Here is a 23,421-nt window from a genome sequence, read left to right as displayed (position 1 = left end):
ACCTTATAAAGGATGGAAGGCTAGTCAACCTTGGGCCTGGTGGGGCTTGAACCTGCAGTAATTGCAAGCAGCTGCTGTTAATAACAGACTGTCTTACCAGTCTGAGCCACAGAGGTAAAGAGAGTGAAACCAAGCTGTGTTTAACTGTGATCTGTCATGTGATAGAAAGGAAGGCTGCCTGGGGAATAATTCTATGAGCTATTAAATTAAAGGGAGGCAAAGTTACTATTTGCTCTGTTCTTGTCCACTTCTGACATGCAAAAGTGTATGCCTGTAAAACCCTGTAAAATAGTTGCACATGTCTGCTGTAAAAGCTTGGTGTGGTTGTAATATTTTTTTCCAAGGTGACAGAGGGATCAAAACTCTGTGAGTAACACATAAAAAATAGGCAGAGCTTCAATCACACCATTATAATTACTGTGGTTCATTTTTTCTGTCTATTTATAATAATAACAACAGAGTTGGAAGGGACCTTGGAGGCCTTCTAGTCCAACCCCCTGCCCCTGTCAGGAAATTTCTCCTTAGTTCTAAGTTGCTTCTCTCCTTGTTTAATTTCCACCCATTGCTTCTTGTTCTACCCTCAGGTGCTTTGGAGAATATTTTGACTCCCTCTTCTTTGTGGCAACCCCTGAGATATTGGAACACTGCTATCATGTCTCCACTAGTCCTTCTTTTCATTAAACTAGACATACCCAATTCCTGCAACCGTTCTTCACATGTTTTAGCCTCCAGTCCCCTAATCATCTTTGTTGTTCTTCTCTGCATTCTTTCTAGAGTCTCGGCATCTTTTTTACATCGCGGCAACCAAAACTGAATGCAGTACTTCCTGGGCATCCCTGAAACAAGAACATCCAGAGGAGGGATTAGGTTAAAAAAAAATAATCAAGATGGCAATATTTTGTCTGATCGATACTCCTTTCTGTCTTCTTTAGGGCATCTACCGTGTTAATGGAGTGAAATCCCGCGTGGAGAAGCTCTGTCAGGCTTTTGAGAATGGGAAAGAGCTGGTTGAGCTGTCTCAGGCCTCCCCACATGACATCAGCAACGTGCTGAAGCTTTACCTTCGCCAGGTGAGGCTGCCCGCAGAGTGATGGCAATCTTTGGGCCAAAAGGTGGAGCACCTGCTCTACCACTGAAAAACCAGAAGTTTTTTAGCCCAAAGAGGAGGAGAAGAAAGAGAATAGTACCCTGTTCACATAGAAAGATAGTTATGTTCTACTGATTAATGGTTCTAACTGTCCGGAAATTTATCCAACCTAGAACTAAGGAGAAATTTTTCCTGACAGTTGGGACAATTAATCAATGGAAAGACATGCCTCCAGAAGTTGTGAATGCTCCAACACTGGAAGTTTTAAAGAAGAGATTGGACATCCATTTGTCTGAAATAGTTTTCCTCAGCAGGGAATTGGATTAGAAGGCCTCCAAGGTCCCTTCCAACTCTCTTATGCTGCTCTGTTATTCTGTAAAGTTACGTTAATAATGTGGAAAATACGGATGGAATTTTTTCTGCCTTGCCTTTGGTTAACCAAGATTAGTGAAATGAAAATCCAGTGAAACGGATTCACAGCAATGTGGTAACAGCCTCCAAATGTCTAAATATATATTTTCCTCCACTTTTTCCCTTAACCCAAGTTAAGTTGTAAATTAAATAAGCTGCCCAGACTGTTTCAAACTGTGAGATGGGGGATCATATAAATGTAATAAATAATAATTTCTGCATCAGATTATACACTCGGGACATTTGATATATTGTATAGAGCTACTGCTCATAGAAGCTGCGGTTCCTTTTAATAAAATATGTTAGTTGGAAAAGGTGTTTCCCGATTCTTTCTGAAATACATTTTGTTTATTTATTAGATTTTTATCCCACCTTTATTATTTTTATAAATAACTGAAGGCAATGAACATCCATAAGGCTCCCTCCTCCTCCTATCTCCCCCACAACAATCCTGTGTGGTCGATTGGGCTGAGAGAGAGTCACTGGCCCCAAGTCACCCAGCCAGCTTTCATGCCTAAGGGTGGGACTAATGTTCGTTGTCTCCTGGTTTCTAGGCCAGCACCTTAACCACTACACCAAACTGACTCTCGGTTGGGAATATGGGTGAACCTCAGTATGGGTAAACCTATGGAATTCACTGCCATTAAATGCCACCATAAAGGTAAAGTCTCCCCTCGCACATATGTGCTAGTCGTTCCTGACTCTAGGGGGCGGTGCTCATTTCCGTTTCTAAGTGAAGAGCCAGTGCTGTCCAAAGACATCTCCATGGTCGTGTGGCCGGCATGCCTAAACGCCAAAGGCACACGGAACGCTGTTATCTTCCCACCAAAGGTGGTCCCTATTTTTCTACTTGCATTTTTTATGTGCTTTTGAACTGCTAGGTTGTCAGAAGCTGGGACAAGTAACGGGAGCTCACCCTGTAACGCGGCACTAGGGATTCGAACCGCTGAACTGCCAACCTTTTGATCAACAAGCTCAGTGTCTTAGCCACTGAGCCACCGCATCCCATAAGAGAGGAAAATAATTTGCAGAAGAGTTCTATGTTTATTAGCTTCGGTTGATCTTCCAAGTTCAAAGTAGCATCAAAAACTGTTGCTTTCAAATTCAGTTGATGGGCTTCCTAAATACATCTGGGAAATGTGATGTGTTTTGATCCAGGATCCAGGTTCTTGTCTTGTAAACCAGCTGGCATGCCATATGATTTACTTTCCTGTGACTCTCCCTCCTTTCAGCTCCCAGAACCAATCATGCCCTTCCGGATGTACAACAGCCTTATGGGGCTGGCCAAGGAGACCTTGCAGAGTCGGTCCGACAGCAGGGCAGGGAGAAGCACTGGGGAGCCAGTGGACGCAAGCAGCGAGTCAGAGAAAGCCATGGTCACCAAGCTGAAGGAGCTGCTCAAAGAACTTCCAGCCAAGAACTTTGCCACCTTGAAGTGTATCACGCAGCACCTGAAGAGGTCAGTTGCTTTACGTGGCAAAATTGGGTCAGGAAAACGATTACAAGTAGTTGTTGTGTCTCCGTCCTCACTCTGGAGTAACAAGCTGGCCTTCAGCCAGTGGATACACGGCTCTTATCAGCCCTGGCTAGGAAAATGCAGCTGCCTGCCAAAAAGTTCAAACAGATTAAGGCTTCAGCTCACTTCAACACGGTTCAGCTAATTTGCTTCCCGTGGAACTGAGAGCAGTCCCAAATCTCTTTATATATCCTGTGAGGTGGGGCTCCTGCCCCACCCTTCCCTTTGATGACGCCGCCTCTCTAATCTTCTGAAGCGCGGCTCGATCCAGGCTTGATTGGTATGATTATCAGCTGCGTCTGTAGCCTGAGGAAGGGAGGAATCAGGGGATGTAGGCCTCATTACGTCCTCCGACTGGCCTGGTTCTGGCTCCTGGAGCCGGGCCAAAGGAATCGATGCTCCTGAGGTAAGCCTTACCAGCCCTTCCCCCTCACTCTCAGAGTCACTTTCAGGAATGGGGCCAGGTTTGGGGGCTGGAGCCACAACAGTAGTCCTCAATTTGCAACCTTTCATTTAGTGACCATTCAAAGTTACAAAGGCACTGAAAAAAAGTGACAACTGCTATCATAATCCCTTTCTCTAGACTAGCCATACCGAGTTCCTGTAATCGTTCTTCATATGTTTTAGTCTCTAGGCCTTAAGAGCAATCTTAATAGCTCTTCTCTGCATTTTTTCCCCAAAGTCTCAACATCTTTTTTGTAATGTGGTGATCTTTATGCATCTCTTTGTCCAATTCTGTTCTAGGATTATAGAACTTGAAGATGACAATAAAATGTCTTCTAGCAACCTGGGAATCGTCTTTGGCCCCACGTTAATGCGTCCTCGACCCACCCAAGCTACCATCTCCCTCTCTTCCTTGGTGGATTATCCCCACCAGGCATGCATTGTTGAGGCACTCATAAATTTCTATGCTACTATCTTTGAATCCGATGGGGTATCTTCAGATGGCACAGAAGAAACGATCAGGGAAGACGAAGAGCTGGTCAGGAACCAGGTGAGTAGAACCTGCTGGAGACCCTGTGGTTGCCAGTGGTAATCTTTTGATCAGCATCATCTCATTTTAGAGTTAATCTTACTAATGCCTTCAATTCCATGTATCCAGGAGGATGAAGGAACACAACCCCACAGTGAAGTCCAGTATCTTGAAACAACCTCTGAGCAGACAGAAGCCGCTCTTGATGAAGATTCTTTCAGAGGTGAGGTGGAATTTCGTATTTTAATGTTTGACATGTTATTCTTGTAAGGGTGATCTTATTACAAGATGAGCCGTGGTGGCCCAGTGGTTAGAATGCAGTACTGCAGGCTACTTTTGCCGACTGCCAGCTGTCAGCAATTTGGCAGTTTGAATCTCACCAGTTTAAGGTTGACTCAGCTTTCCATCCTTCCAAGGTCGGTAAAATGAGGACCCAGATTATTGGGGGCAATATGCTGTAAACCGCTTAGAAGGGTTTACACTGTGAAAAAGATATATAAGTCTAAGTGCTATTGCTATTTGTTTGGCACTTGTGAAAAGAAGCAGAAATTGCAGGTCAAAAAAAGGAGGTGCGTGTCAGGTGCAAGCAACCCGAACAGTTCCCAAAATGGGTCAAATAGGTTTCTTGTTGATCACCAAAGATAAGACTCTCGCCAGACTATCTTTCTTCCCTCAGGAACAAGGGTGGTAATTAGAATAGAATAGAATAGAATTTTTTATTGGCCCAGTGTGATTGGACACACAAGGAATTTGTCTTGGTGCATATGCTCTCAGTGTACATAAAAGAAAAGATACCTTCATCAAGGTACAACACTTACAACACTTAATGATAGTCATAGAGTACAAATAAGCAATCAGTAAACAATCAATTACAGTATAAATCATAAGGATACAAGCAACAAAATTATTCTCATAAGTGGAAGGAGATGGGTGATGGGAACGATGAGAAGATTAATAGTGCATTTAGTAAATAGTCTGACAGTGTTGAGGGAATTATTAAAAGCTAGAATGCTTTTAAATTGGAATATTTCTAAGATGGAGGCCATTGGGGCCTCCTCTCCTTCAGCTGGTGGAATTTTGGCATCACAAGCCAAGAACGCGCCATATTTGTGTCACAAGGAACATCCCACTCTTGGCTCAATTGGGTTCATTTTCTTTTCTTCCTAGAACCGGACACTCCCTTTATCGATTCTGATTCTGATCCAGAAGATGGCACGGATGCAGCCGTTGAAGGAATCCCACGGGCCAACTCAGGTCCAGGAGGCAGTGAGACCAGTGGTGAGGAGGAGAGCCCCTCCGGTGAGGACGCCAGTGAGGAAGCGGTCCTGAGGGAGAGGCCCAGCATGGAACAATCTGACCCTGAGGATACTTCACCCCTACATCACCTAGGCCCAGCAGAAAGTTGCTGGGAGGCAGAAGGAGATGCTGTCTTCAGGAGCGGCGGTGATGAGGAGAACAGTGACAGGAAGGTTGAAAGTCTTCTGGTGGACCTCAACACCAACCAGTCTAACAACTCACTTTTCTCACACTTGCTGATCAACTAAGGACGTGTTTTCGATTTCCTGGTATAAAAGTGAAAACTATGTCAGTTGAGGGAAGCAGTGTAGAATCCTTTTAAGTGTAGAGACTGACAGTGAAGAGATAGATGGCCTTCGACTGCCTTCTCAAAGTCATCCTCTGGAGGCCTTCTGGTTTACCAGGCTCCTTATTTATAACAGCCTGCTTTTCATTCTTTGTAATACCAAAATGACATCTGGGGACTCTTGTGTGAAAAGGCAGGGAGGAAACTATATGAGGAGAGATTATTAAGGCCCAGAGACAATGGAAAAACTCTGCAACATCCAAACTTTCTTAAGGACACTTTTCTCTGACCTAAATGCCCTTCTGAAATTTTGGATCTCGCTCCCATCTTTCTTCCTACATAGTCCTAACCCAACAAGGGGTGGGGGGGGCAGTAGCTTGAGGAGCGCTCTTTCAAAAGAAGAGCCACAGACGGAGACGCTCCCTCCCATCCTTGAGGTTCCATCCCTTTCAGGAAACAATACACCCATTGTGATCCTAGATCTTCAGATATGTTTGTTTAAACATTAGCAGATTATATTTGTTTCTAAGTAAACCCACTTCAGGGATACTACGGTATTTTTAAAATCAGGGTACAGACAAAATGCTGGATGAGCTTGGCTGGATGACGGATTACTTGAAGGCTGAAATCCACTAGTGCAAATCCTACTGAGGTCTGAGGACCAGCGTTGGGTTGTGGATGTGGATCGATCCTATCAGGGAATGGGGGGGGGGGTAGGGAGGGTTATATGCTTATTGCACAGCTGTATGAAAAGTGCCAAGTAGAGCCAGCTGAAGGGGCTTTTATGAGACCTTGCTTAACCACCACCTCATTTAGTGCCCAAAGTTACGGTGCCACTGGAAAAATAACTTTATGACCACTCCTCACATTTACAACCTGAGCAACACACTTGTGTCATTCAGGCATTTGGCAACTGGAGGAGGAGGATGTTTTTGACCATGACAGTATCCCGCAATCCTATGGCTAACATTTGTGTTAGCAATTCGCAACTGGCTTGCGACAAGTGGTCAATGCAGAAGGTGACAGTAAAATCAGAAGTCACGGTTACATGAGGTTTCAATTAATGACTGCAATGATTTGCTTAACAGCCATAGTGGAAGCCAATCCATCACGATCACATTTCATTTAGTGAACAGATATTGAATGACAACAGTTGCGGGTCCCAGTTGTGATCGCTAAAGGCTACCTGTACTCTCAAGTGGGATCTGCTGGAGAAATCCACCACACTGTTTAGTGCACCAGTATTCAGATTCTGAGAAGCCACTTGAGATCTGTAGGAGAAGCGCAAGGTATTTGTGAGGTAAATATGCTTAAGCCACCTAAACAGCTTTCAGAACCACTGTGGACGATTTGAGGGCATTTCACAATAAAGGCCTAGTGGAACTGCTACATTACCTTTAAAGGTCTATTGTACATAACTGAATTATAGCATTCATTTAAAACAGTGTTTCCCAGTCTTGGCCATTGTAAGACCTGTGGACTTCAACTCCCAGAATTCCCCAGCCAGTAATATCGAGGTTGTCAATGGTAGCTAGGGAATTCTGGGAGTTGAAGTCCACAGGTCTTACAAATGGCTTTGGTGGAAACCCTGATCTAAAGCAAAGGCATATTGTATTTATCTGTGAAAAAGGAAACCACAGCAAGAAATCTTTTGCCTTCTGGAGAAGGCTGGAACGGTAGCACACAGCGAAGGAAGACTTTTGGGTATTTTCTTGAGATGTGGATGAGAAAAATGAGTGAATAAAGTTGAAGTGCAAGTCTTCACTGCTTGTATTTATATATAGGTATGTGTGAGTAAGCCTATTTTAATGAGATGCTTGTTTCCTTTTAAACTGCTCTATACACTTTTCTTTTTATAAGACTTGTATCAAAAAATAAACTATATTTGGGGAAGTGATATTTACACCCAATAACTGTGTTTAGTGTTTCCTAGGTAACTCTTTGCATTAAAAAACTCAGAATAACAGAGTTGGAAGAGATCTTGGAGATCTTCTAGTCCAACCCCGCTCAGACAGGAGACCCTATACCATTTCAAACAAATGGTTGTCTAGTTTCTTCTTAACAGCTCCAGTGATGGAGCCCTCACAAGCCATTCCACTGATTAATTGTTCTGTCAGGAAATTTCTCCTTAGTTCTGGGTTGCTTCTCTCCTTGATAGTTTCCATTCACTGCTTCTTGTCCTGACTTCAGATGCTTTGGAGAATAGCTTGACTCCCTCTTCTTTGTGGCAGCCCCTGAGATATTGGAAGACTGCTATCGTGTCGCTTCTAATCCTTCTTTTCACTAGATTGGACATACCCAATTCTTGCAACCTTTCCTCCTATGTCCATATATATACAAGGCATTTGTGAGATCTTTCCTTATAATCCAGAGTTTTTCAAACTAGGCAACTTTAAGATGTCTTAAAGTGCCACATCTTAAAGTGCCAAGTTTCAAAAATGCTGTATTAATCTGCTGCTTTTCTAAAGAGTGAGAACTGGCTCTTATGTCACGTTGAATCATGTTCTGAATCATGGTTGGCAGCTGGCTGAATTCACACAATGTAACATCAGACTCAAACAATATTGCAGTTTGACAAAAACCCAGAATCAATCCACAACCTATTTAAATGATAGTCTAAGCTACCACTTAATAGTGAATAAGAAACCAGACCCACAAATACAAACAAACCACAAGCCAGTCACATTTGACTAACAATAGATAGATAGATAGATATGTATTTGAATCTTTGGGTTAGCGAATACTTCCTGGATTTTTTTCGATACTTCTCATTAAAAAGAATTAAAAATTCAATGGCCTGGTCAGGATTAAAGTCAGTGGATAAAAAGCCTCACCCAACTGCTTTCTTTCTATACTTTCAGAGGAAGAGAAATGGAGCGGCCAGGATTGCCACAACCGTTTCAAGGGCACACCAACCCTCCCCTTCTACATTCAGAGGTTTAGCCCAGATTAAAAGCCATTCATCCCTTTAATCCATCCTCAGATGATATGCAAACTAGCACCGTGGTAACTAAGCCTACTGTACACCACAGGTACAATCCGGTTAAGGGATTCTGTAACTATAGTTAAACCTATGGTCTAGAATAGATTCCCCCATCACCCTATATGTCTAACCATGCCCTGGCTTAGCATCTCCTCTGAATCAGATTAGTAGCTAGGAAAATGAATTGGAGGTTGCTTCAGAGCTTCTCCCATCATAGCTCACCTTGGCTCTCGCTGCCTGAGACCAAAAGCTCAACATTTGAGCACCTTTTCAGGTAGACTTGCTGTCTACCTGGTCGCATCCATCTGAAGATAGCTGTGCTTTGGATTTTGACAATACAGCTCTCCTCATTTACCATCCATAATTGGGACTGGCTACTTGGTCATTAAATAAGGCAGTAGCTAAGAGCTGCCACTGCTGTGCTTATGAACTCTGTTCAGATTTACAGACCTGCAAAGATTCTAAATGCAAGGATAGATTGCAAAGTAATATTTTCATCAGTTGTTAACTGTGAACAGTTGCTAAATGAGGCAATCACTAAATGCTGGCTATTTTTATCAGTAATTTATACTTAACCTCTTTTTTAGTAATGATTACCTTACCATAGAAATATTCATATATCTAATAATTTAGCTGTTGTGCAACCGTCTACGCTCAAGGTATTCAGTGAGCTGCCTACCACAGTCAGAGCTCATTTTTCAATTAAAACACTACTGCTTCACACCTCTTACTGGTAATGTTGCCTAGCTACCCATCTTCTCCCACCCACAAAACTGCACTGAAGAATTTTCCGTATTTTATTCAAGTTGAGATTGCCTTTCTTTTTACGTACTTCTCAGAAAGCAACGGATCTCCTTTTTCAAAACCACCTGATTTAAATAGAGATCACTCGGGGTTCCATACCCCTCCCTCCCTGCTTTTGTCAGAGAAAATAAGTTCCAGAGAGGATCAATTCTTACAGACAGGCAAGCTGCAACCCTCTAAAATTAATGTTTGGTTGGGTTCATTACTCAGCACCTTAACAATAACGTTGGTCGTTGCTGAACTCCAATACCACAGTCACAGGTCAAAGGGCCATCCATACTGGATAGATCGAGGGGAACTACACCCCAGCGACTATGAATGGGCAAAGATTTCCAATTCATCTTAAGGCAACAAGGAAAAACGAGAGAGAAATAAAACATGCTCTGTTTTATTGAAATAAAAAATTCTGGATCACTGAGCAAACTCTGAACCTTAGCAATAACTCAGCGATAGTTGAGACTAGAACAGGGAAGGCAGCAGGTCTTCAGGGAGTTTCTGAAGAATCCAGATTATCTTTCCAGGGTTTACACAGGTCCATTTTTCAAGACAAAAGTGACTGGTCCATAATTACAGGTGATTCCCAGCAGCTTCTTTTGCATTCCCAGGGGATTAGCAGCCTATTCTCCCATTTTAATCCTTAGAACCTCTACTCTCCCCTCATAAAAGGCCACTGAAAGGCACATCCAATGGATCCCCTCTGTCCCCCAAACCAAAAAGGGTTTTCCTACCCCTCCTTATTCTGTTATCTACAGAAGGAATAAGGAAGCCCTCACATCTGAAACTTTCTAAAGTATCCTTCATCCAGATTTGGCAAATAAAAACTGTTGCTGCCCCAACATATTTACCCCAAACTAACTCAAATTCCAGAAAAGTGGTATAAACAAAGAATACATCCAGCTTATACAAGCAAGATGAAGTCCAGTTTGGAAAAACCAATGCAGCATTTCCTGTGCTGCTGATGACTCCTTTCCTCTTCATGACCGATTGGTTGGATGGAAAGGACTAGAAGCTTGAAGTTCAAAGTCTCAAGTTGGTACGTTTCTTCACATTCTTGCAAACTCTCGTAGTTCCTTATGCTCAAGACTGTTAAGCAAGCAGATCGGCACCTGCAGGGTAAGGTAAAAAGAGCTTCAGACATTGCTATAGGATAAGAGAAGCAGCGTTAGTGTCTAATTTGAATACTGTATGTCAGGTTCCAAGTAATGCATCCGTCACAAATTGAACTCCGACGCTTTCCTTTCTCTCAAAGAACAAATTTATTTAGATACACCATCTTGGCACTAACTGGTGAAAAGCCAGTACTGAAATTCCTGGGCTTTTCACTCCAATATCAGTTTCAGTTTCTCAAGTTCCCAAAACAACCTGTCACATTATCCAACCAAGATGGGAGCCGTTGGAATGTGGTTGACTCATCTGCTAGGAATGATGTTTTGACTGAAGGCTCCATCCTCCTTCAGCTTCAAACTGCGTCAAACTGAATTCATGTCAGAATACCCAATGATACAAACAACCCCACACCCCAATCCAATTCAGGCTTGACACTGTATTCATGTCGCAATTACTGTATTTTTCAGCAATGCTGCCTCTCAAACAGAGAGCCTCTCAAACAGCCTTCAAAACGTCCGTTTGAGAGGCTGCCTTTGCAAAGAGAAGCTCCTTTGCCAATGGAGCTTTTGGAGGCTGCAAACGCAGTCTCTCAAACTAGCAGATTTTCCCCCCCTTATTTTCCTCCCCCAATAATAAGGTGTGTCTTATACTCCAGAGCATCTTACACGCCGAAAAATACGGTAGCTGATTAACTACAATACCAATTAAGACATCACAGATATGCTTGTCCTTTCTACACCAGCATTCCTCAAGCTGATATCCTCCAAGTTAAATAAAATTTCCATCGTTCGTGGCTGCTAGATGGTGAAGTTATAGTTCAACACATCTAGACTCAGTAGATTGGAGAACTCCGATTCACACAACAGTCTGTTACATTTCTAGTCTGGCTTTGGGTACAAATATTATTGATCAGCAAATAATAAAAACTATATAGATTCTTCTGCCAATTCTGCATACTCACTTCATTCATCCCACCCCATGTTCTTCAAAACTAGCTACAGTTCTTCTCACATCCATAGGCAGGATGGTTAGAGTACAGGGAGCCCCTGACTTACGATGATTCATTTAATGACCATTTGAATGAAAAAAGTGACTTATGCCTGGACTTATAACACTTATAATCATTGCAGCATCCCCATGGTGACCAAGATTCAGACGCCTGACAAATGGCATATATTTATGACAGTTGTACCATCCCAGGGTCATGTGATCACCATTTGCAACCTTCCCAGCCAGCTTTCTACAAGCAAGGAGAGAAGCCGGATTCAATTAACAACTGCATGATTCATTTAACTGGAGTGGTTCACTTAACAACTGTGGCAAAACGGTCGTAAAATGAGGTGCAACTCACTTAACAACTGTCTCGCTTAGCCAGACAGAAATTTTGGGCTCCGCTGTGATCCTAATTTGAGGACTACCTGTATTTGGCTGTGAGATTCTGCAAGTGACATGTCCACTGATGCACAAAGAAGCCTCCCAGGGGATGGCCTTTAGAGGAGTCCCACTGCCATCAGTAGTTACTGTTGTGGTCTGCCAGCGGACAGCCGAGCTGGCAGCAGATTCGGACAGTACGGTTGGGGAAGAACATGGGCCAGTCTTGGAGTCTGGAGAAGGCTCTGTGTCAGAGTCAGAGGGGGGGCCAGGGGAGGATGCCAGCTATCAGCTGCCTTCAGAGACAGACATCAGTGAGGCAGGCGAACAGCTGGAGCCTGTTCCCAGTGTGCGCATGCGCAGAGTTGCCAGACAAAGGGAACAACTAAAGAACAAGGGTCGACTTGGGAGTAAGGCCACAGGTTGACGATGAATGGCCCCTCCCAGAGGGAATAAAAGAGGTGCGAAAGGGGAATGGAGTTTGCAGGAGGCAATTAGTTCACCTAATCGGTTTGTGACTCTCCAAGACTCCTTGCCAGGTTTTGAAGATATCAGCCTGGCAGCTTTCCAAGGTCTGTGACTATCTCATGGTAAGGAATTTCAAAGTTGAATGAGGCGCTGTGTAAAAAAAAACCCAAAACCCTTTTATCTATCCTGATTCATTCAGATTCTTTCTTCGGGCTCTAGTATTGGGAAAGAGAGAATTGCTTCTTTTTGTTCATTTTATCCATACCATGCCATGAGTTTTGTACCCTACAATCACGGGACCGGTTTAGCATCTTATGGTTGAGAAGAATCTAGATTCCTCTAGTTTTTTTCTCAACCTTCTGATTATTGGCCATGTTGATGAGGATTTGATGGGAGTTTTAATCCCACAACAGTTGATTTGCACATTTCTCCTTCTCTCTCCACCTAGGCCCTGCTCCATAGTGAAAAAGAAAACCATGGGCTGTCTTATCAGCACTGCCAATCAGAATGAATAAGAAAGATCCATAAAATTTCAACTTTGCAACTCCTGCTCCTGTTTGCATACTTTGCTCAACACAAATCCGACAAAGCAGAAGGAAGCATGAAAGAAGAAGGAAGGAATGTCTATTTTAACAACCTTTAAGATAATGAAACACTTTACAGTACCTTATATGACACTTCTTGGCTACTGCACCAGCCTATAAGTGATATAACGCCCGGCTGTTTCACTAGGCCGAATGATCTTCACCACCTGAAGAATCCATGTGGACAAATAGAGAGAGAAAATTATTCAGATTATTTTTCAGATTGGTTATACCAGGGGTCTGCAAACTTGGCTCTTTTAAGACTTGTGGACTTCAAAGCTGGCTGAGGAACTCTGGGAGTTGAAGTCCACAAGTCTTAAAAGAGCCAAGTTTGCAGACCCCTGGATTATACAACAAATCCAGGGGCAAAATGTAAAATTTGTTACTATCGGTTCTGTGGGTGTGGCTTGTGGGGGGGGTAATGTGACTGGGTGGGCGTAGCCAACTTTTTTTATATATATATACTTTTAAAAGCATTTTTTTTTTGCCTTTAAAAGAAAAAAAAAGCCTCTGATGATCAGGCAACTCAGTGGGATTGTCAGAGGAGCCTTTTAGAAGAATTTTTTCTACAACCTCTTTGGCTGAAGAGGTTTTAAAAGCCTCTGACAATCCCAGCTGAGCTGCGAACATAATAATAATAATATTTTAATTTGTATACCGCCCTTCTCCTGAAGGACTCAGGGCGGTTTACAGCCAGAATAAAATACAACAACAACACATACGCTATTAAAAACAAACATTAAAAAACTTATTCAATTTGGCCGAATATTAAAATATGATCAACCCTTTAAAATTAATAAAGATTACAAACCCATAAAATCAACTAAAAATTTAAAAATATAGAACAGAATCAGGAAATGATTACATATAAAGATCTTTTGTATACTGAAAGAGGTAATTTGCAATTAAAATCTCTGCACGTACTAAAAGGAGAAGGGAAAAATTATACTTGGTTTCAATATGAGCAACTACGTGCTAGATGGAAGGAAGATCAGAAAATTGGTATAGAGCAGAACGAGGGAAATTTGGTAAAGCAAATTAGAAATCAGTCTCAGGAGCATATAAAGAGATTGTATAATGTGTTACTTGAAATAGATTCTGAAAGGGATTTGGTAAAGGACTCTATGATAAAGTGGGCACAAAATTTTCAGGAGCCAATATTATTGGAAACTTGGGGAAAAATTTGGGTTAGAAATGTTAAATTCACGTAGGCACAGAATCTGAGGGAAAATTTTTATAAAATGTTTTATAGATGGCATTTAGATCCTAAGAAATTATCGTGTATGTATCCAGATATGCAAGCAAAATGTTGGAGATGTAATTGTGATGACGCTACATATTTTCATATTTGGTGGACTTGTAAGGATATAAAGGCCTTTTGGATAAAAATTTGGTGGATTTTACAAAATGTTTTGAAAAAGAAGATAAAGTTCCTGCCGCAATTTTTTTTGTTGGGAATTTTTTTTGTTTGTACAGTAATTGAGACTAAATTGTTTGTACAGTAATTGAGACTAAATTGATTTTAAATCTAATAACAGCAGCAAGATTACTAATAGGACAATACTGGAAGAAAAAAGAAGTACCTACAATAGAAGAATGGATATTGAAAGTTGCCAATTTGGCTGAGATGGCGAAGATATCAGCCTTTTTGAAAGACAATACGCAAGAAAGATACTTAAAGGAATGGAAAAAATGGATTGACTATATTCAAAGTAGATATCAGACTAAGAGTTATCAGATTGTTTTTGAATGATTATGATGTATTATTTTTGATTGTTTTCGGGGGAAGTTAGGAATTGATGATTGTAGGGGTATAATTAAGTTGGGATGAAAATTTTTTAGCATATGTTTGTTTTATTTTTAACTATACCTTGTGCTCGTTCCAGGAAGTCGGGGGGGGAGGGGCGTTGTGAAGGGAGGGGGGAGGGGAGGGGGGAAGGGGGGAAAAAAATTTTCTGTAAAACTTTTTGAATTAAAAAAAAAAACATCTAAAAATTTTAAAAAATCAAGCCAGTCCAGCAAGACGGAATAAATAAGTCTTAAGTTCGCGGCGAAAGGTCCGAAGGTCAGGTAGTTGTCAAAGTCCAGGGGGAAGTTCGTTCCACAGGGTGGGGGCCCCCACAGAGAAGGCCCTTCCCCTGGGAGCCGCCAGCCGACATTGCTTGGCTGACGGCACCCTAAGGAGTCCCTCTCTGTGAGAATACACAGGTCGCTGGGAGATAGAAGATGGCAGCAGATGGTCCCGTAAATAACCCGGTCCTAAGCCATGGAGCGTTTTAAAAGTGGTCACCAATCATCAGAGGCTTTTTTTAAAAAAACTTTTAAAAGCATTTTTTTTTTTTGGCTCAGCCGGGCATGGGAGAGGAGGAACAGGGATTTTTGCTACCAGTTCTCTGAACCACCTGCCGCCATCGCTACCGGATCCGAACCGGGAACATTTCCCCCCTGAATGAATCCCTGTAAAATGACTGACGGACAGCCAACATTTCAGGATTTCGTCATGCAATCTGCTATACAGATCAAACCAAGTTCACCTTTCACCCAGTGTGATCCCTCCAAGTATCCTGGATTTGGCAACTTGGGGCCTGTCACTCTCTACCCTAACGTACCTCGAAGGGTGGTTGTTGTTGTGGAGAAAATAGGAAGAGAAAGGATTATGTAAGTAATGTTTGCCAGCTATGAATTGAGAGGAGCATTCAGAAAAAAACCTGATCTAACAAAAGCCCAAGTGAACTGTGCTTGTTGTTGTTGTTAGTTGCGAAGTCGTGTCTGACCCATCGCGACCCCATGGACAACATTCCTCCAGGCCTTTCTGTCCTCTACCATCCTCTGGAGTCCATTTAAGCTCACGCCTACAGCTTCAGTGACTCCATCCAGCCACCTCATTCTCTGTTACCCACTTCTTCTTTTACCCTCAATCTTTCCCAGCATTAGGCTCTTCTCCAGTGAGTCCTTCCTTCTCATTAGGTGGCCAAAGTATTTCAGTTTCATCTTCAGGATCTGGTCTCTAAAGAGCAGTCAGTCTCCTCTAGGATTGACCAGTTTGATCGCCTTGCAGTCCAAGGGACTCGCCAAATTCAAAGGCCTCAATTCTTTGGCGCTCAGCCTTTCTTATGGTCCAACTTTCACAGCCATACATTGCAACTGGGAAAACCATAGCCTTGACTATACACACTTTTGTTGGCAGAGTGATGTCTCTGCTTTTTAGTACGCTAAAACTGTGCTAAAGTCCATTTAATCTAAGCAGATGCCTCAGAGAAATACGAAAGCCAAAAAAGTCCCTCTCTTTTTTCTCTCTCTTTTTCTCTCTCTCTCATCATCAGGCTTCCTGAGCTTCTATTTAGATATCAGAATGTATTGCCACTTATAACCTCCTTATACTGTATTTATCAAATCTACTGGGAAATGACACATTCTCAGCCTCCCTTTCTCTGCTCCTTACCTGGCCTCTTTTAATTCCAAAATAGCGAGCTACAGGATCTCCAGCTTGTATTCTTGGAAGCTGATTCTCTCTTAGTTTACTGATAAACAGTAGTTAAAGGAAAATTTTCAAAACATATAAAAACAGAGCCTTTGGCTACTTTCACACAACTTGCTTAGTTTAAGCTAAATAAAGTTGGTAATTTGTGGTTTGGGGGAACATAGAAATCCAGGGTCTGTTCTAGCACCATGAGTGAATCAAAGCTTCATTTTAGGCAATGTGATTAATTTGCACTTGATATATTGTGTGAAATGCATTTTTGTAAACCCAGGTTTACAAACTAATGTATGCCAATGGAGCTGTTTTCAGACAATAGACTGCATGCTTACTCATACATTAGGTTTACTCGTCAATCGGTTATGCTTCTCGTTGTATAGGCCCAATCCAAACCCCAACCCCATATTCATGTTAAAAATCCTAGACATATTTGCCTGGAAAGTTTCTTCTTAACACAGGATAATGCTAGAAAATTCAACCCCTGACTGATATTACACTGTAAGCCGCCCTGAGTCTTCGGAGAAGGGCGGGATATAAATGTAAACAAAAACAAAAAAATATTTGAAAGACAATAGGAACCCAACTCAGAACAAGCAGAAAACTGAGGAAGATACTCAAAAACAGTAAATATAAAGCAATGGTGAAATCTGAACAGGTTTACTACTGGTTCACTGGCTGCGCATCATGCACCAAATGCAAGGTGCACGCAAGGGCGCAGTGCACGCCAAAAGGAGGCATGGGGTAAGTAGAACAGCGCGCCGGGGGGCGGGGGTGGCACGCAATCTTTTTTACTTTTAAAAGCATTTTTTTAAACAACCTATTCAGCAGAATAGGTCGTTAAAAATGCTTTTAAAAATAAAAAAAAGGCTCTGACGATCAGGCAGCTCAGCTGGGATCGTCAGAGCCTTTTTTTTTAACCTTTTAAAAGCATTTTTTTTACGACCTATTCAGCAGGGATTTTTGCTACCAGTTCTCTGAACCACCCGCCGCCATCGCTGCCAGATCAGCTGTTCCAGTCCGAAGTGGGAGCATTTTACCCCTGGTATAAAGGCAAAAAGATACTATCTGGCCAGTAATTCTGTCACCTCTTCTTTGGTCATTACAACATGTTCTGGAACCAGCTGTAGTGGCAAAAAGAAAGAAAACGATGAAAACACAATATAAAAATAGCTAAATTTCTGCTATGCATAGAAAACTCTTCAGGCAAACAACCACAGAAACAGCTTCTGTCAACTGAACGATAACAGAGCTTATATTGTTCCTCTCAATGCACTCCTCATAGGCCGAACCAATGACCCCACACACAACACCCCCTTTCTTTCTTCACCTCATGCTCAGTGATGTTGATCAGCAGCTCCTGTTGAAGGAATTGTTCAAGGATGTACTTGGGAGCCATGTCTACGAGAGACTAAAAGAGAGAAAGAGAAGAGAGACATTGAGGCAGCAGATCGGGCTGTATATTAAGAAACTGGCTTAATAGGGTTTTAAATATGGATTTTATTGGGGTTTATTTTATATTTTGTATTGTATTTTAAATTTAGGCTATTGGAATAAGTTTTTTATAATATTGTTTTTATTGAATGTATTGTCTTTATTTTATCTGCCTGTTCACCGCCCTGAGTCCTCCGGGAGAAGGGCGGTATACAAATTAAATTATTATTATTATTATTATTATTATTATTAAAGGAACTTGATGGGAAAAGAGGACAGAGAGACAGAGATTGCAATCCCTCTTACTGGTACCTTAAAGCTCAAGCTCAAACTTTACTTCTAGGTTGCTTCTCTTCTTGGTTAGTTTCCATTCATTGTTTCTTATCTTGCCTTCTGGTGCTTTGGAAAATAGGCTGACTCCTTCTTCCTTGTGGCAGCCCTTCAAGTATTAGACTGAGATCATGTCACCTCTGGTCCTTCCTTCCACTAGATTAGTATACCCAGTTCCTGCAATCGTTCTTTGTATGTTTTAGCTTCTAGGCCCCTAATCATCTTTGTTGCTCTTCTCTGCCCTCTTTCCAGAGTCTCAACATCTTTTTTATATTGTGGTGATCAAATACAGGTAGTCCTCAACTTACGATCACAATTGAGCCCAAAATTTATGCTGCTATATGAGAAATTTGTTAAGTGAGTTTTGCCCCATTATATGACTTTTCTTGCCACTTTTGTTAAGCGAATCACTGCAGTTGTTAAATTGGTAACACAGTTAAGTGAACCTGGTTTCCCCATTGACTTTGCTTGTCAGAAGGTCACAAAAGGTGATCACATGACCCCGGGACACTGCAACTGTCATGGATGTGAGTTAGTTCTCAAGTATTTGAATATTGATCACATGACCATGGAGATGCTGCAAACAGTTGTAAATGTGAAAAATAGAATAAAATAAGATTCTTTATTGGCCAAGTGTGATTGGACACACAATGAATTTGTCTTTGGTCATATGCTCTCAGTGTACATAAAAAGACAAGACATACTCATCAAGAATCACAAGGCACAACACCCAGTGACAGTCATACAGGACAATAAGTAATCAAATCATACTAGGAAACAATCAATATAAGTATAAATTGCAAGGATACAAGCAACAAAGTTAAAGTCTTGCAATCACAAGTGGGAGGAGATGGGTGATGGGAACGATGAGAAGACCAATAGCAATAGTAATGCAGCCTAATTTGAATAGTTTGACAGTGTTGAGGGAATTATTTGTTTAGCAGAGTGATGGCGTTCGGGAAAAAACTGTTCTTGTGTCTAGTTGTTCTGGTGTGCAGTGCTCTATAGTGTCATTTTGAGGGTAGGAGTTAAAAGAGTTTATGTCCAGGATGCGAGGGGTATGTAAATATTTTCACAGCCCTGAGTCTTCGGAGAAGGGCGGGATATAAATGTAAATAAAAAAAAAAGAGTTTATGTCCAGGATGCGAGGGGTATGTAAATATTTTCACAACCCTCTTTTTGACTTATGCAGTATACAGATCCTCAATGGAAGGCAGGTTGGTAGTAATTGTTTTTCTGCAGTTCTAATTATCCTCTGAAGTCTGTGTCTGTCTTGTTGGGTTGCAGAACCAAACTAGACAGTTACTGAGGTCCAGATGAGACTCAATAGTTCCTCTATAGAACTGTATCAGCAGCTCCTTAGACAATTTGAGCTTCCTGAGTTGGCGCAGAAAGAACATTCTCTGTTGTGCTGTTCTGATGACGTTTTTAATGTTAGGTCTTGAGATATGGTAAACAGTCATAAGTCACTTTTTTCAGTGCTGTTGTAACTTTGAATTGTCACTAAGCGAACTAAGTGTTTTAAGTTGAGGATTGCTTGTACTGGATGCAATATTCCAAGTGTGATCTTACTAAGGCCTTTTAAAGCAGTATTAATACTTTATGTGATCTTGAGTCTACTCTTCTATTCATGCAGACTAGAATTGTATTGGCTTTTTCAGCTGCTGCCACACACTGTTGGCTCATATTTAAATGATTGTCCACTAGGATGCGGTGGCTCAGTGGCTAAGACACTGAGCTGGTCAATTGAAAGGTCGGCAGTTCAGTGGTTCGAATCCCTAGTGCTGCGTAACAGGGTGAGCTCCTGTTAACTTGTCCCAGCTTCTGCCAACCTAGCAGTTCGAAAGCACGTAAAAAATGTAAGGTTCCATGCACCTTTGGCGTTTAGTCATGCTGGCCACATGACCACGCATCTTCAGACAGCGCTGGCTCTTCGGCTTTGAAACAGAGATGAGCACGGCCCCCTAGACTAGCACATATGTGCGAGGAGAACATTTATCTTTACTTTTACCACTAGGATAATCCTATGCTACTTGGGATGTGCTATTCAGTGATATGGTGGCATCCATAAAGGTGAAAAATGTGCACAAATATTAACATTAAGATGGTGGGGAAACAGACTTCTATGTCCAATACTCTGAGAACTTTCTAATTTGAATGTAGTTCTCTATTAAAGATAATGCCTTGGGATAGAGCCCTCCCCCAAGAAGAGATCATTGTTCCCTGAAAATTAGGGAACAATTAGCCAACAATGAAATTATATCAATATCCCTTCTGCCCATTTAAATTCAAGGTACCTGTTTAGCAGATGGAGTCATGCCTTGTTGCACCACAATCAGGGCCCGGGTAATATTTTCCTCTTGCATTCGCTGGCAATACATCTTGATGGTTTTAATCCCAACTTTTGGTTCCTCTGAAAACAGATTTTTGTTTGTTCGTAAGTGGAGAATCTCATGAAATAAAATACTTTGTTCATTAGGCCTGACATCTGCTTCAGGATTAGAATCTCGGCTAGCTCAGTCACAGTTATGTCAGACGCCGTGAGAAGAAACATGCCAACTTGGTTTTCTTTTCCAATCGTGACTTCGTTTATTGGGTCTGCTACAAACCAGGTCTCAGTAATAGTCGAAGTTTCTCTGTACAAAGTCAGCGCTGAGAGCTTCTGCCTCTCAGCCCCTTTTAAACATCCCGCGCTGCTCATGCCCCGCCCCATGGCTGAACTCCTCAGTTGATTGGATGCCTGGCCGCTCTCTTCCTCCTCGTCTGACAGCCTCAGCTGCCACGTCATCTGCCAGATCCCAGAACTAAAGCAGCTCTTCGTGATGCCCAGCCCACATCTCCCTCTATCCCGGCTGCCAGTGAAATGATCCCCACCCCATGCTTTCCAAACGCAGATCCCTACACCACACTCAAACAAGTCTTCAATAATTCAACTTTCTGGATCTTTGATTAGGGGTTCTTCTCATGATTCAGATCCCCATAGCATCATGTGTCAAGCCAGAGCTGTGTCCGACATAGAATTCACTCTTATTTAATAATAAATGAATTGAAAGGTTTAATAGTAAAGCAGGAGGCTTGCAACTCCCATTGTTTCAAACAAACATAATTTCAGTGGCTGGAATTTTATCCAAATAAAATTTCCAGTAGCACGATAGCTGTTCCGTTGCCCTATCATATAATCAAAAACCACAGAAAGAGGATTAAGTAGTCGTTAAATTGTCTAATGAAATACCATTTATTTTTATGTACTTCAAAAGCTGATTTAGTTGAGAAATTAGTACAGCTGCGGAAGATGAAAGTTATAAGTGTCAATCCTCATACCATTCTTATAAATATGCGAACATTTCTCCATTATATAGGTTTTTTAGAAAAGGAGATTTTCTAAAAAATGTCTAACTAATCTTAATGGTATAAAATTTTTGCCTGATCATTAATTTTTAAAAAATATATGCCATCAGCTTAAGGAATAAATGCACTCCATTCATGAAACAGTTGTTACCATCAAAAATAATTGTACTACACACTAAAAAGTGTAGTTTTTTTGCTATAAGTGTACTGGTCAAACTGTTAATTCTGCCTCGCTAACAAATGACATTACAGTAAATAAAAAGTTCATGTGCCAATTTCACTGTTTCATCCACTCTGTATTTAAAAACAGGCAAAACAACATTCAACTACTTCACTCAACTAACTGGCATAATATAACTAAAAATACAACAATAAAAGTCAGATATATTTCTTTAAGATACACAGATGGTAAAAATCAGCTAGCAGAAAGAACTGATGAAGAGGGATGGGAAAATTCATTCCAGATCTTCAAAGAAAATATTGGCTTTTAGGAACTTAAACTGCAAGTCATGAAAAAAGAAAAAAACAAAAACTGAATAAAAATGTCACTGAATTAATTCAGGAAAAGAAAGCAGAATGGGCCTCTGTGGCTCAGACTGGTAAAACAGTCTGTTATTAACACAGCTGCTTGCAATTACTGCAGGTTCAAGTCCCACCAGGCCCAACTCAGCCTTCCATCCTTTATAAGGTAGGTAAAATGAGGACCCAGATTATTGGGGGCAATAAGTTGACTTTGTATATAAATATACAAATAGGATGAAGACTATTGCTAACATAGTGTAAGCCACCCTGAGTCTTCGGAGAAGGGCGGGATATAAATGCAAATAAAATAAATAAAATAAATAAATAAATGAATGAAGATGCATGGAAGTAATAACCAAATCTATTTTAGGATAATCACCTGGGAAAAAGACAAACATCTGATCCGTAGGATCGTCATTGTGGGCCACCAACACCGTGAGATCAGTACGCCGAGGTCGCCCTTCACTCGGCTTATCCCCAAACTGGGCTTTGAACTCTTCCAGAGTCTGATCCAATTCATCCTGTGTTACCAAGTAGCCTCGATCGTGACACAGCTGATTTAAGGACCAAAAAAAAAGTGCATTTACATATTAATATAATACTATGCTAAAGAATGCAAGTAACTATAGTGGCAAAATGCAGGTAGTCCTCAACTTACGACCATAATTGAGCCCAAAGCTGCTGGGGAATTCTGGGAGTTGAAGTCCACCAGGCTTAAAGTTGCCAAGGTTGGAGAGCCCTGCCTGCTCCATAACTTTCAGGTGAGAATGGCAAACCCTGTCAGCTACTCCCATTCCCAGAGCCCAATCCTTCTTCCACCTTCTCCTGACCTGCATGATTGTTTTCCGGATTTTCCATAATCGATAAGTCTCTTCTTCGTCGTCCATGACGCTCCCTGACAAGACCGCCGCGCGGATGCAAAGAAAACCCACCGGATGGCTCCGGGAGATGACGTATTAGGCACGCGGCTTGTGGGTAGTAATACTACGCGTATTACGCATGCGCGAAGAGAGCGAGCCGTTGAAGAAGATTGCGCGCGCGCAGAAGACCAGAAGTAGGAGAAGAATCTAAGGGCACGGGGGCGTTCATAAAACAAATTGCCTTCCTCTGGTTCTTTCACCGTGACTACTGCGCACGCGCAAAAGCTAAAGTAGGGCGGAAAAGGGGACATTTAGGACCTCAGTTTGTGCGAAGCGCAAGCGCAGTATATAACTGCATGGCGCTGAGTCTGACTTTCTCTTTTTCCATCCCTTGTGACTTTGTTATCACAACAGATTTCGTGGAAGGAACCTCGACTTACCAAAAAGTAACAAAACTGCGGAGTAGCGAAACTCTTTTTCAGGCTCGAGTTCCTTTGCATAATGTTTAGGTCTAGCTTTGCTTAATTTGCAATGTGAAAAATATTGCCAGAAAGCTAAATGTGTTA

At 41.7% G+C, this 23,421-nt stretch overlaps 2 protein-coding genes across 6 annotated transcripts in view; one reads left to right on the top strand and one right to left on the bottom strand.

The window, feature by feature from the left end:
• The window catches only part of ARHGAP45 (Rho GTPase activating protein 45), a 70,270-nt gene extending 62,783 nt beyond the window's left edge, over positions 1 to 7,487 (top strand). For 4 of the 5 annotated variants that reach the window (XM_058163331.1, XM_058163330.1, XM_058163327.1 and 1 more), the window contains 5 exons: positions 933 to 1,070; positions 2,731 to 2,957; positions 3,759 to 4,008; positions 4,117 to 4,210; positions 5,155 to 7,487. In XM_058163331.1, the coding sequence (XP_058019314.1) occupies positions 933 to 1,070; positions 2,731 to 2,957; positions 3,759 to 4,008; positions 4,117 to 4,210; positions 5,155 to 5,531 (1,086 nt within the window). In that variant the 3' untranslated portion in view covers positions 5,532 to 7,487. The remainder of the gene's footprint in view (positions 1 to 932; positions 1,071 to 2,730; positions 2,958 to 3,758; positions 4,009 to 4,116; positions 4,211 to 5,154) is intronic. The other variant, XR_009152739.1, reaches the window with a different exon arrangement.
• A 2,241-nt stretch (positions 7,488 to 9,728) lies between these two features.
• On the bottom strand, positions 9,729 to 22,981 carry POLR2E (RNA polymerase II, I and III subunit E). Its single transcript, XM_058163334.1, has 8 exons — positions 22,826 to 22,981; positions 22,375 to 22,549; positions 20,423 to 20,538; positions 17,692 to 17,772; positions 17,427 to 17,485; positions 16,329 to 16,407; positions 12,969 to 13,053; positions 9,729 to 10,462 (listed from the first exon to the last, which is right to left on the bottom strand). The coding sequence occupies exons 1-7, from the start codon at positions 22,880 to 22,882 to the stop codon at positions 12,988 to 12,990; spliced, it is 633 nt and encodes a 210-aa protein (XP_058019317.1). The 5' UTR covers positions 22,883 to 22,981; the 3' UTR covers positions 9,729 to 10,462; positions 12,969 to 12,987.
• Positions 22,982 to 23,421: the final 440 nt, after the last annotated feature.

The sequence above is a fragment of the Ahaetulla prasina genome, chromosome 1, assembly GCF_028640845.1.
Source record: "Ahaetulla prasina isolate Xishuangbanna chromosome 1, ASM2864084v1, whole genome shotgun sequence".
Taxonomy (NCBI): Eukaryota; Metazoa; Chordata; class Lepidosauria; order Squamata; family Colubridae; genus Ahaetulla; species Ahaetulla prasina.
The sequence above is the reverse complement of the archived record's forward strand: the minus strand, read 5'-3'. Positions and strand labels throughout refer to the sequence as shown.